This window comes from Lissotriton helveticus, chromosome 6 (assembly GCF_964261635.1).
Source record: "Lissotriton helveticus chromosome 6, aLisHel1.1, whole genome shotgun sequence".
NCBI lineage: Eukaryota > Metazoa > Chordata > Amphibia > Caudata > Salamandridae > Lissotriton > Lissotriton helveticus.
In genome coordinates, this window is record NC_136067.1 from 1,052,326,599 (window position 1) to 1,052,341,310 (window position 14,712).

Genomic DNA, 14,712 nt, shown 5'->3' on the forward strand with positions numbered 1-14,712 from the left:
GCTTGGTTCCTCAGGAAGAGGTTTGTTATCTTTTTGGTAACATGATTCTACATGAAACAATCTAGTCACACAATGGACAGTTCAGGTAGCTGAGCAAATTAGCTTCTATTTAACAAACAGCTGAGTACATTTTCTAATGCCTTTAGTGTTATCCATAAAACTGCACAAAACGCTTCACATCAAGAGTGTAGACAGAGCTCTTTTTAGTAGGGCACAGGTTTTGTAAAATGGTAAAAGGGCATTACTTTGTCCTTTAAAACGTGTTAATTATGTTCTTGGAAAAAATCTACTCATGCTTCCACATCGTAAATACCTTAAAGATGAACTTCAGTTATTAAAGGTTATCTTACTGCAAGTTAGTGTCCAACAGTTTGTTAGGCAAGGTTCTTATCATTGCCTTTCTTTACTTGTTCAGATAATATATCACTGTTTTGTTGTCAGGCTAAAGAAGAATGGAACTGACTGTGAAAGATGGTCAAAAATACTTTATGGCCAGACAAACTGCCCGAAGAACCAGAAAGTTGCTGTGACTCTCCTCCTCTCCCCACACCCTTTCCCGTAAGAGTAGCATCTCTTACTATTGCTGGTGAAGATAAGTGCTGATTGAAAGAAACTACTTTCAAAATATTTTGACATGACACCAGCAAAGTTAAGAGTGTAGGGGTTGCAAAGAGAAGCTCTCCCAGTTTCCCAGACTATCTGGTTCTGTATATATTGCAAGTGTATTTGGAAGAATACAAATGAATGACATTACATCACAGCAGAGAAGATATGTGGTGTGCTGAAAACGATAAATTCAATAATAAACATTTTTTCTAGGAAATTGATTTTGCTGAGGTTAAGCTGAAGCACTAAATCTTCTACAAACATTACTGTCATATGAGAGTCCTCCAATATTTACTGAAAGAAAATCTTTTTTTAGTCAATTGTCCAGTCACAGATACATATTTTCTTCAATTCGAGAAGCACTGCCTGCATTTCAAGAGCCACTTGAGGGGCTAAATTAGGAAAAGGGAGCAGAAGTGTGTACCCACAATGCTGCTTAGGTGCGAAAAACAGAGGAACTCTCATTTGTTTCTTGCAAATGGAAATGAATGCAAAAGCGTGCACCCTGAAGATCTATTACAAATGTCTAGCCCATGGATGCAGTGTAGGAATGATCTTATGAAGAGGAAGCATCCTTAACGTCTCCTTTTTTTATTCATCCCACAAGCTTACCGGGTTTTCAAAGACAACTACTTTCTTATGTGCAATGAAACTCTGAACAAAGATGCATGCTTATGACACACATGTCTCACGGACAAAACCTAAAATAACTGAAAAAGGTTAACTTCTTATTGAGCCTCTTGGATATGTTTCACTGCTTATAATACGCCGATATTAGTTCGACCTTTATCCAATAATATGCTAATGGGGAATTGGTGGGGTTTGAAAAACTATACTGTATATTGTAGTAGAAATGTATACATGAATAACCCATAACACAGAATTAAAACAGGTTTTTTTCTGTTTTAAATCAGCTCTTCGATATAAAGAGATGGCAAGCCCGACATACTTGTTGAGAGGGAGCCTGGCGGGTCGTAGGTGGCAGATGGTGGCTGCTTGGATGACCTCCTGGGAGGGAGGGCCCTCTAGATTTTTCACAGCATCCCTTACAAGCTTTTGGATTTTCTTCAGTTCATCCATTTGAGTTGTTATCAAGAACCGTAGACCTCTACAATCACGAAACCTAGAAAAAAATGGAAAGCAGCAAACACAAGACAATGAAGCATACATGAATATGGTTCATATTAATATGTAGGTGAATGGATTGTGTGGGATAATGCTGGGTCCCGTGAAAAGATGTAAGAACATAAACAGAACATTAGCAAACTATTGAAACATCTTGAAGAGTAAAAATATGTTGTGAGAATCAAATAGTTAATCGTGTTATTGGGAAGTGTCTGCTTGTTCGTTCTGGTACTTACAATGCATGGACTCCTCCACATTACCATACTGTGGAACTGAAAGACACCGCAAAAATTACAAAAAGCCATGCCACATGCACAGCCAAAGGTCTCGATGGCTGCAAGTCCCTTTCACATTAAAACCCAAAACCTTACCATTTGGAGGATGTTGAATTAAAGACAATGAACCAGAGTGTCCCAATCCATTTACAGGATAAAAAGGCTGAGGAAATCAAAGCATAGAGGATATTTGCCGGTGACACTGAATCCTCGATTTGACTAAGTCATGCATGTCCGAAGGTTACCCTTTTTGTTAAGGACTTGGCAGAGGAGTTGGCCTAATGGCTAGGGCGGTCGACGGTCGACCTCGAATCTGGGGAACCGGGTTCGAGTCTCGGCAATGACGCTGAACATCCTGTGATTCTGGGCAAATCAGTTAATCTACTCGTGCCTAACAAAAATGAATGTGTCCTCATGAAATATGTGGGTATCTTCCTAGACAGTCTGAGTGATACACAAGTATGTCATACAATGGCCTAGTAAATGCATTGACATTGCATTTACTAGGCCATTGTATGACATACTTGTGTATCACTCAGACTGTCTAGGAAGATACCCACATATTGCTTTACCCTGCCCTAGAAGTTCCTAGAATACCAGGGGGTCCTTGTTATTTCACATATGTGTCCTCATGAAAGCAACTGGTGCTATGTACAGCGCTCTGATACCCGATACCTTCGGGTCAAGTTCGCACTATATAAAACTCCGTAAAAAAAATTTTTTTAAAAACAGATGCTCACATCTCCTGCTAACAATGAAAAAAATACAACAGCTATGTACTGGAGATGGGTCATAGATGAGCGATTAGTCTCAAGGAGCTATGGTTTTAGGGAGAAAAAAGGTCAAAAACACCCAAATCGGTAACCTGATGGACAACGAAAATTATGTTATGGTCATTTAGCATTAATCGCTAAGCACGTTTTTCATCTTAAAGGCAACGGGAATCAAAACAATATTGACTATATAAATGCAGAACAAACATATTATTTGATATAATTCTGGATCTTGACTTTATACATTGGTTTGTAATCCTTTTTTGGAACGGTACTATGGACTTCAAAATAAGTTGATAAAGCAATCTGGTGTAACCGAGGCTTAGGATCTAACTTTCAAAAGCTGGTAGGTTTCCAGGGGATAATACAACCCCAGGCACTTCAGCCCATCTTTGTACTTGTTAACTTTCACAATAGCTTTTGTAAATAGATATTGGCTGAATGCCTATTCTAATGCTAAATGACAAAGCGAGAATAGTAATGCAATAGTTTTGGAAAAACTTAATACACCCCCAGAGATACTGGGGGAAAATTAAAGACAAATTACGGTTGTTAAGGGAAAAAAAGATGGCTAAATTGTGAAAGATAAGCTATACAGAATGCAATGGTGTGGAGAGTCGGTCAGGGGCTGTTCCTCGATTATGAAAAAAACTGCGAGAAAAAAATAGGGTTTTTCTACAGCACACCACTTGTCATTATTCAGTCATTTACAAGTATGTCTCATCTGTGGGTATGAATAACCCCCCAACTACTCTACTCAGAGACAATGTCAACACTGCCAATCCTGGAAGTGGAATCCAGAACAATCAGTCTTCTTGTTCTTCAGTAGACTTTATTTCAAAAATTCAATTGATTCATAAAAAACTCCCAGCACACGACTTGCCGACACGTGTTTCGTCTTTTTCAAAGACTTTTTCAAGGCTGGAATGTCAAGACATACACCAATAAATACACTATATACATATAAACATTCACAAGACAACAAGTAGTTCTATATACATATTATATTAGTAAACAATAATATGAATACATACACACATATACATCATTTAACCCGTTTCATGCGCCTGCGATTTTGCGGAAGTACGGCACTTCCGCAAAACGGGCGGGGCAGCGTCGGCCATTGGCCGACGGCAGCACTGGGCAGGTAGTGCCATCGTCGGCCAATGGCTGACAGCAGCATGGAAGGGGTTAAATAAACCACATAACAACACATAAGACCGTGTCACATACTAACAAAATGAAATGCCTGAATATTGATATATACAATTTAAAAAGAGGAGATCTGTGCAGAAAATACAGCAAATATAAAAAACCAGAAAAGAGCCCAAGTGAGTTTCACGGATTTCGAGAAAAAGTACACAGGCTGTCAACTGTGTGGTTGAGGAGATAGAAACAAGATGAGAATATACACCCAAACGAGCCAAAAAGATGACAAAACGCCCACGTAGTAGTGCAGGTACCAGAAAATCAGATAATATACCATAAATGTAGGTATCATAAAAGTCAGGACCATGAGGAGACCAAGCCCGGTCACGCTTGTACTGAAAATATTCGAAATCACCAACTTGTTACTATGATCTCACAGGTGAGTTCTAAAAGATATGAAGTCACAGTAATGAAATCACACCTATTGTCAAACAATGCCAGACAACGCTTCTTAGCATATCTCCGCCACGCTGGCTTCATTACACCCTTGTTAAAAAAAAAAATCTAAAAAAAAAAATCGATGGCAAGTCCATTAAAATCCAGCCTCATCAGCTGTCCAGGACTACTAAACATACATAGTATTCTGGCATGTTACTAGTAAGTAATGCCGAGGTAGACCTATACATCATACCTACTCTACTCCCTGTCCGCCCAACTTAAGATCCGGCGACTCCAATACCCATCGTGGGATTCCCTTATGTGGGTAGGTGTTTACTGAGAGCTAAGAAAGCACAATACACTTACCCAAATATATATAACTCTGATCTTGAAAAATGACACCCCGGTGGCCTCTATGCAGTCTGGTACTCAACAGTGCGGTTTAGTTGCCTAAGAAGTAATTGTGAAATGCTAGTATCAAGATATCATTCCATTTGTTTGCCACATCCTTACTGATGTAAACCTATAAGTCATGACACACTCACCCGTAGAATTAAAATAATTTCTTTATGCGGGACAACTCGATTCCATTCCTAGGATCTGTGTAAAGGAAGAAAACAAGTTACTTACCTGTAACTTTAGTTCCCCAGTATTGGTAACTTTCATAGATTTCCATGCTTTTGTATCATTCCCCGTCGTCGGAATGGGAGTCTCGGTAACAAAAATAACATAGCAGTAGGCACAAAAGAGAAAGAAAAAAGGCCTAGGCCTCATTGCCTTTTGTAGCCCATCACTCTCTTTGTGTAAAAGAGACCAAACTTAGGCATCAGCCAATCAGAAGAGCCTCACCCCTTAGAACCCTCCTGAAGGAACCTCAGAGCCTCAGATTTTCGTAGCCGTTGTTTGTAGCCACCATTTCTGCTGAAGGCTGAGCTTTCCTCGGGAAGGTGGGCGGGCGCATGGGAATCTATGAAAGTTACCAATACTGGCAAACTAAAGTTACAGGTAAGTAACTTGTTTTCTTGCCCCAGTATTGGAACTTTCATAGATTCCCATGCTTTTGTATCAGAGTAGCAAGCAGTTAGCAATATAAAACCCACATTTTGTGTCATAGTATACATTGCAAAGCCAACATGACAAAGATACAAAATGTGCAAAATTACGTTAGGTGGGATAGAAAGGAAAGCTCACCAATTAGTGGGAGAGGTTCCTCAGGACTGCCTGGCCCACTGCAGTATCTTCTTGTTGCAAGGAGTCCAAGCAGTAATGCTAAGTAAAGGTGTGATTCAGAAAAGGGGGTGGTGATGAACAGAGTGCCTAAATTAAGCAGACCACTCTTACCCAGTCCAAAGATCAGGGCTTGATCCATCACCATTTTTTAGCTCACTGCACGATCCCAGCTCAGAACTTGGCTATATGCAAATTAGTCTGTTCCTGTCCCAGTGCATGATGGGAACAGGGCAAACCAAACTACCAAGCCAATTCTTATACTGGGAAGGAAACAAGCTTCCGGGGACCGGTTTCTGCCATTTCAGGCGTCGTCGGCCCGGCTTGCTTGAATCCTGATGGTGCAATGAGCAAGGGACTCACATCCGAGTATACCCTTCCACGCTTATGGTGGACAAAATGATTCAGAAAAGGGGGTGGTAGTTTGGTCTGCCCTGTTCCCATGATGCACTGGGCCAGGGACAGACTAATTTGCATATAGCCAGGTTCTGAGCTGGGATGGGGCAGTGAGCTAAATAACGGTGATGGATCAAGCCCTGATCTTTGGACTGGGTAAGAGTGGTCTGCTTAATTCAGACACTCTGTTCATCACCACCCCCTTTTCTGAATCAAGTAAAGGTGTTGACACTGCTCCAGGTAGCAGCTCTGCAAATGTCCTTTATCTGTACCCCCGCGAAGAGGGCTGTTGAAGACGCCACTGATCTTGTGGAATGTGCCCGAACCCTGCCAGTCAGTGGTTTACCTGCTGTAGAATGGCAATGTAGGATGGCACTGCTAATCCATCTTGCAATTCCCTGCTTTGACAGAGAGAGACCCTTTCTCGGACCACCAAAAGCCACAAACAATTGTGAGGATTTCCGAAATCACTTGGTGCGATCCAAATAGAATTTCAAGCATCGCTGCACGTCCAGAGAATGTAGCGATCTCTCTGCTGGTGTAGCCGGGTGTGGAAAGAAAGCCTTAAGAATAACAGACTCGTTCAAGTGGAAGTCCGAGGGTACCTTGGGTATGAACTTTGGGTTGGTTCTCAAGATAACAGTGTTTCTTTTGAATTGTAGAAAAGGCTCCTGGATTGTGAGAGCCTGTAGTTCCCCAACACGCCTTGCCGATGTGAGGGCAAGAAGGAGAGCCAATTGCCATGACAGGAACTTCATGTCTGAACGATGAATTGGCTCAAACAAACTTTTCATGAGTTGAGTAAGGACGAGATTCAGGTGCCAAGTAGGAGGCGGAGGTCTCACTGGTGGATAGACCCTAAACAAGCCTTTTAGAAACTGCTTAATAATTCTGGAAGACCACAAAGAAGGTCCAGACTCTGACCGTCTGTATCTTGAAATTGCTGCCAAGTGTACCCTTATAGAAGAATGGGCCAGCCCAGACTTAGCCAAGGACAAGAGATAAGGCAGAAGCTGATGAGGTTTTGAAGAAAAAGGGTCAATCTTCTCTCTCCTGCACCAAATGCAAAATCTCTTCCATTTGAGGCGGTACGTCTTGTTTGTGGAAGGGGCTCTCGCTTGGGAGAGGACTTCTTTAATTTCGGTCGAGATGGGGAGATTCATAAATTCTCGCTGCTCAGGAGCCATGCTGTCAGGTGTAATGACTGTGGATCCGGATGCCAAACCTGTCCTTCTGACATTGTGAGTAGGTCTGGAACAAGCCTCAAGGGAAGAGGCGGAGCTAGCGACAACAGATGGAGCTCCGTGTACCAGAACTGTCTTGGCCAAGCAGGGGCTATCAGGATCATCCTGCAAGGTTCCACCTTGAACTTCCTGATCAGTCTCGGGATCAGTGGGATGGGGGAAAGGCGTAGACAAATGTTCTTGACCAGGCTATCGAAAGCGCATTCCCCAATGATCCGCGGTAGTGAAGCCTGCTTGCATAGGACCGGCATTTTTTGTTGGACGGCGTGGCAAAGAGATTTATCGCCGGCGTGCCCCACTGGCGGAATACCTCTTCTAGAACTTGTTGGTTTTGCTCCCACTCGTGACTGACTGATGATAACCTGCTCAGTCTGTCGGCATTCTCGTTCAAAACCCCTGGCAAGTGTTCTGCCTGTAGTGACATTCTGTGAAGGATAGCCCATTCCCAGATTTCCTAAGCTTCCTGTGACAACAGGAGAGATCTGGTTCCACCCTCCTTGTTCACATAATGCATGGCCATGGTGTTGTCCATCCTGATGAGAACTTGTGAACCTCCTAGACGTGGGAGAAAAGCTGGAAGAGCCAGTTTTATCGCTCTGAGCTCCAGTAGATTGATGTAGAGCCGTCGATCGTGAGGAGACCAATGGCCACTGACATGCAGGTCCTGCATCACTGCTCCCCAACCATCCAACGACGCGTCCGTTGTCACTACTTGAGGAGACGGATCGTTTACAAAGGATAGACCTTGGGACAAGTTGCTTTGGTCTGTCCACCACAGGGCCGCTCTCTGCATTGACGAGGTGACAGACACTTTGTCGTCGAATGATCCGTGCACCTGTTTCCATTGGATGTCCAATTGTTCCTGAAGAGGCCTCATTCGCAGCCTGCAGTGAGGAATCAGGGGTATGCATGATGAAATTACCTCTAGCAGAGACTTGTAGCGTCGAACTGAAAGACACCTTCTTTTTCGTAGATCCAGAGCCATGGTTTGAAGTTTTCTCCGCCTTTCTAGGGTTGGAAAAGCTTTTGAAAGTTTTGAGTCCAGGATGGCTCCCAGGAATCGTGCCTTCCTGGATGGAACCAGAGATGATTTGTTCTTGTTTAACGTGAGTCCCAGATTGCGAAATAGGTTTGTACAAGCCTGAACAGCGTCCTGCGCTGCTTCCCTGGACGGAGCCTTCAGCAACCAGTCGTCCAGGTAAGGGAAGACTTGAAAATGATGTCTTCGTAGGAATGCCGCTACCGGCGCCGGCACCTTCGTGAAAATCTTCGGGGCTGAGCGAAGACCAAAGGGTAATACCCTGAATTGAAAGTGGCTCTTGGCTAATGTAAACCGTAGAAACCTTCTGTGTGCTGGGTGAATCGGTACATGAAAGTATGCATCCTCGAGATCGAGAGTGGCCATGAAATCCCCCGGATTGATCAACCTCAGGATGTCTTGAAGGGAAACCATCCGGAAAGATAGGGAGATGTGATAGGTGTTGAGCTCCCTGAGATCTAGAATGGGGCACCATTTCTCTAACGTCTTCCTGACCAGGAAGAACCTGGAATAGAATCCCTGTCCTCTGTGGTCGGAGGGAACCGGCTCTATAGCCCCCTTGAGGAGCATTTGATGAAGTTCGAGCCTCAGAAGACGTAGGTGTTTCGATGAAACGGCTGCAGGGGGCTTTGTTGGTGGCATTTGGGTGAATTCCAAGGTATGGCCCTTTCGAATGATGTTGAGCACCCAACGGTCCAATGTTATCTTGGACCAATTCTGAAGGTTTTTTTTTTTTAATTTTACATTTTTATTGCAGAAACACAAAAAAGAGGTGCGGCATTCAACCAATAGTTTAGGTGGTTATCATTGCGGTACTAAATACCATCAAAAGGGTCTCACACAGCCATTTAGCCCACATCCCAAAGGCCGGGCGGCGAATGTCTTCATTGTTATTGAATGCATCTAATCATCACGAAGGGTATCTGCTTTTACAGTTTTTTCCCCTTGTAATAAACTCGTCCCACCCCGCCAACAATCCCCCGTAGTATGAACAAACAAAGCAGTCGATTTCCAGCAGCATAAACATTCCCCTTTCCCTCCCTGTCTACTACACGTTCAAAACATAACATGTCATGGTAGCACATATTTCCGCATAAACCCCTTTTTCACAACCCCCCATCCAACCCATGGTACTGTCGCCATTTGGCCCATACTTTTCTGAATTTTTTTGGGCACCCCCTTGCTTGATACGTCACTCTCTCTGCTGCCATGTACAGATCTAGCCCTCTCCTCCATTCCTCCAACCCCGGCGGTTCCGGAGCCCCCCAATGTTTCTTTTAGCCACTACTAGTGCCAGTACCAAGAAGATAAGAAGTGGGCATGGCAGATCGACGTCGTTGGTCATGCCCAAAAGTGCCAGCTTAGGTTCACACTGAAGCAGAATCCCCAAGACCTCCCCCAGTTCAGTAAAGAGATGTTTCCAATACGTCTGAATCTTGTCGCATGACCATATAGTGTGAAAAAAGTCCCCTTCCTGTTGGCATCCCCTAAGGCAATGTGCGTTATCTACCTTTCCCATTCTATGAAGTCTTAGTCTGTCATAATATGTCCTGTGAAGCACTTTGAACTGAATGAGGCGTAGCCTGGATTTGATTGCTACTTCCCGGGGATGCATGAGTACAATCTCCCAATCTAGGTCCTCCATGACTCCCAGTTCCCCCTCCCATGTGTGCCGTAATTTCAGCAGGTCTCCCAGCATATTATTAGTCAGGGTCTTGTAGGTTAGGGAGATCGCCTTTCCCGGGATCTTCTCCTGAAGGAGCCGTCTCTCCAAAGGTGTGTATTCTGGGATATCAGTAAGTGGGATTTTCTGTGCACGCCACGCATGGCGTAGTTGGGTGTATTTGAAGAGTTGGGAATGGTGTAGCCCAAATTCAGTCTTGAGTGTTTGGAACGATTTCAGCTCCCCCTTGGCAATTACATCCCCTATTGTGGAGATGCCAATGTCGTCCCATCCCCGGAAACCACGGAGCTTGCGGAGTTCAGTCAGCCATTGGCAATGCCACAAAGGCGTCTGCCGAGTCGGCTTCTTGTCCCAGCCATGCGTCTCGTGGCCCTGTTCCAGGCGTTGAGCGTGAGAATAGTGGCAGGCAACAGCGGTGCCAGTCTCGACCCTCCATAAATGTAATACAATAGATTGTGGGGCGACAACTTCAGTCTTTCCAGGGCATAAGTCGGGTGGTCCACCGGGGCATGTATCCAGTCATTGATCGGTGTCATGTGTTCTGCCCAATAGTAAGCTTCTAAATTAGGTAGTGAAATCCCTCCAATATACTGATGCCTTTGGAGTGTAGTCAGTGCCACTCTAGGTTGTTTACCCAACCACAGAAAGGACCTCAGGTCAGAGTGAATTTTGGGAAGTACCGAGGCCGGAAGTGGATAGTACTCGTTCTGCAGTGCAAAAAGGAATTTTGGTAATATAATCATCTTGTACATCGCGGCGCGACCCAGGAGAGTGAGCGGAAGCTGCCTCCATCGGTCCATGTCTACCACCGCGCCCAAAATTATCCGTTCCAGATTCTTTCGGAACGATAGAGTCTTGTCTAATGTAATGTAGATTCCAAGATATTGAAAGCCTTCAGTAGTCGTCAATAGCTGGTCGGGCAGCCTTATCCATCCCCCAACCCCCCCGGGTCATAGAGCATCGACTTGTGCCAGTTAATGGTGTGTCCCGCCCATCTGCCATAATTTCCCAGCTCTCGGAATAATTCCGGGACTGTCGTCTCCGGGTTCATAATATACAGAAGGACATCGTCTGCATAGAGCGATATTTTCTCCTGCATGAGGTCCGTTGCCGTTCTTCGAAAGCCTGAGATGCCCTCATTTTGGGTTATCCTGTATGCCAGGACCTCAATAGTGAGTGTGAAGAGGAGGGGAGACAGGGGGCATACTTGGCGGGTCCCCCTTTGGATCGGGAATTCCCTCGATAGCCTTCCATTGACCCGCACTCTGGCCCTCGGGGTAGTGTAGAGGAGCTGGATCCATTTCTGAAATTTAGGTCCAAACCCGAACTTGCGGAGCACCGCACTGAGGAATGGCCAATGTACTGCATCGAAGGCCTTTTCGGCATCCAGGAATTCCGAAGGTATTTTGATACCCTGCCTCCAACTGATGACTTCTTGGAGGAGGGTCCAGTAGGAAGAGCCAGGAGGCCGCTATTGGCGCTTGGACGCATTGCGTCCCTGGCGAGCCTGCTTTCCTCTGTTGTTAGGCCTTGAGTAATTGGAGGATTGGCCCTGCCTTTGTTGGTAAGGCTGGCGGTACTGCTGTGAACTTGAACCATAGGAAGAGTATTTTTGCTGTTGGTAAGATCCTCTGTAGTTCGTACTCTTACCTCTGGATCCTTTAAAAGGTGTTTTACGGTACTGGAGCGTATCCAAGGATCTTGCGATCTCAGTGTCTTTTTTGATGTCTTGGAGAGTGTCATCAATCAGTTTCCCGAACAGTGCCTCTCCATCAAATGGAAGATCCAGGACTTTATTTTGGATCTCGGGTCGAAACCAGGTTGCCTTCAGCCACCCCTGGCGACGAAGGACCGCAGCTCCCGCCAAAGAACGAAATGCCGTCATGGCAATGTCCATGGCACAGTCAATGACCTCCATCGATGTCGCCTCCCCCCTTGCAAGACCTTCCTTGCTTCTGCTTTCGCTTCTGGAGGTAGCTGGTCCAGGAACAGTGCGACATCGCACCAAAGCGGACGGTCATATATGCCCAATATTGCTAGGGCATTAGCTGCTCGCACAAGAAGACTCACCATGGACGAGAATCTCTTCCCGGCATTGTCCAAACTCCTTCCCTCTTTGTCCGGAGGAGTTGTTAACGGAGCAGAGGGGTTGCGGGATTTTCTCTGCGCCGCCTGGGAAATTACTGAGTCCGGTTTCGGGTGACCTGTCATGGCAGCTGGACCATCATCAGGCGCCTTGTACTTCTTATCTAGACGCGGTATCACAGGGACCACCGTCGCTGGATTTTTCATAGCCTTAAGGCCCTCATCCCAGAGATGTTGCACTATTGGAATGGATCTTGTCGTTCTTCTGTAAGGTTCCTTGAAATCGTACAAGAAACACTCTGAGGACACCGCAGGCATTGTCAGTTTGAATCTTCCAGTCGCTCTTCCCATCAGCTGATGAAAACCTCCGATATCTGCAGGTGGAGAATCCACCGGATCCGGACATGGAGATGGAGGGTCCCGAATGACGTAATCATCCCACTCAGGGGCCTGATCATCTCTACCCTCCGAAGCATGATCCTCCTCCGAGGAATCATCATGAGTGTCAGCAGGTCTGGAAGGCTCCCGTGGAGTCGATGTCAGTGGCTGAAGAGACACCTGCGGTGGTGATACAGGAACAGCCGTTGAGGTTGGTGCCATGACAGGCATGCTGTGCGCCACAGGAGCTGGAGCAGGCTGTGCAGCCTTAGACTTATAATCTTGCAGCATTTTTTGCAGGTCCTGTAGGAAAGATGATGGTACAGTAACCACCTCTTGACCAGAGTATTGCTGTGGTTGGGCAGCATGACGGTCATAGCCCTCTTGGTCATACCCTTCTTCCGAGTCCGATTCCTGGCATTTTACCAGCAGTTGAGAGGGGCTGTGGCATAGCCATATGAGTCCTGATCCTCCTCTTCGGACTCATCCTCATCGAACAGTAGAGCTGGAGGAAAAGGGGTTACCCTCCTGGGATATGTCATGTCCTGGGTAATCCTGGTCATGGAAATTGTGATCCTCTTTTCCGATGACAAAATCGGCGACGGTCCCGTCGACGATGGAATTGAGAATGCAGCCGTCGTCTGCTTCGTCGACGGAGTATGTGTCGTCGACACAAAAACACTCGACGACGAGATGGGCATCGTCCATGCCGTCGACGATGAGACTGTCGACACGCCAGCCGTCGTCATCGTCAATGTTGCTGTTGTCGCCATCGTCGTCGACCTCCTCGTCGACGCCGTCGTCGCCCTCGTCGTCGACACCCTCGTCGGCGAGTCCCTCGTCGACGATGCCGTCGTCGGCGAGTCCCTCGTCGACGCTGCTGTATCTGTCGTCGACGAACCCGTCGTCGATTGTCCCGTCGACGAGCCCGTCGACGGAACCAGTTTCAGCTTCTGTTTCAATTTCTTCGTAGACGGAGCCTCCGTCGACGACGCCTTCTTCTTCGTCGACGACTTGGAACTTCTGTCAGAAGAATGGGAAGAGGGCTTCATGAAGGCTGGATCAGTCTTCAACCCTTCAGAAGGCATAGATGGTCCTACCCTCTCCTTTTCACCTTGGTGAGGAGATTTGCGTGGATCCTGGCTCTCAGACTCACTGGGGGTCTTTTTGAGGCCTTAGAAGGACGCTCCACAGAAGGAGAAGGGGAACCCCTACCCCTTTTCACTGACCTTCTTGAGGAAGATGCCGATGCCGAAACCTCACTGTCACTGGAGACAGTATCCTTCCTGGATTTCAACTTCTGGAGCCATGTCAGAAGCCTACCCTCACGGTCCCGGAGGGTCTTAGTTGAAAAGGTGCGGCAGATCTTACAGTCCGCAACCTTGTGGTCAGGATAGAGGCAGTAGATGCAATCCTTATGCTTATCCTCAATAAAAAGCCTTTTCTTACCACAGGTGGAACATGGCTTGAAAAGGGCTTTCTTTCTTCTCAGACATCCTGGAATGATCAGCAGACAAACTGAAGAAAAATGTTGAAGAATAAACTCCTGAAGAGTAGATTGAGCAGAGCTCAAAGGAGACTCCCGAAGCACAAAGTGCGGTAGAAAATCTGTGGCTCTAAGGTTCCTTCAGGAGGGTTCTAAGGGGTGAGGCCCTTCTGATTGGCTGATGCCTAAGTTTGGTCTCTTTTACACAAAGAGACTGATGGGCTACAAAGGGGAATGAGGCCTTTCTCTTTTGTGCCTACTGCTATGTTATTTTTGTTACCGAGACTCCCATTCCGACGACGGGAAATGATACAAAAGCATGGGAATCTATGAAAGTTCCAATACTGGGGCAACTTTGTACGCCACCTTCTCTTATTTCAATGTGGCAATAGTCCTATTGGTACTGTCATCTAAATCAATCAAAACACAACAGATAAGAACCATAACCTTCCAAGAAAGTATCTGAGCATTTGCACCGGCCACTGAATTATATCACTCACCATGTAGGATCAATAAACTTTAGCCAGGTGTGGTATCGCTGTGTCATACCTGGAATTGGGAACATTGATGAGTTCCAGATTCCAGGGTAGACAGTTGAGACCCAGGCTTATGGTTATGAGCTAGACTAACTTTACTAAATAAAATATCCTCCTATAATCTACCAAACCTTGTGGTAGCATCATTTCACTGGCGACGTTTGGGTAAATGAACCTAGACACCAAAGCCTGGAGTCCCTACCTGCAACGTTGAAGGTGCGTTGTATGCGGAGGATCACGTGTCGTCATCTGTTCCTGTTAAAGAAGACGG

The 14,712-nt window shown here is 45.8% G+C and overlaps 1 protein-coding gene across 1 annotated transcript in view; it reads right to left on the reverse strand.

Moving 5' to 3' along the window:
• The window catches only part of SHPRH (SNF2 histone linker PHD RING helicase), an 884,400-nt gene that overhangs the window by 327,971 nt on the left and 541,717 nt on the right, over window positions 1-14,712 (reverse strand). The window contains exon 19 of the mRNA XM_078648685.1: window positions 1,556-1,729. Coding sequence (XP_078504811.1) covers window positions 1,556-1,729 — 174 coding nt within the window. The remainder of the gene's footprint in view (window positions 1-1,555; window positions 1,730-14,712) is intronic.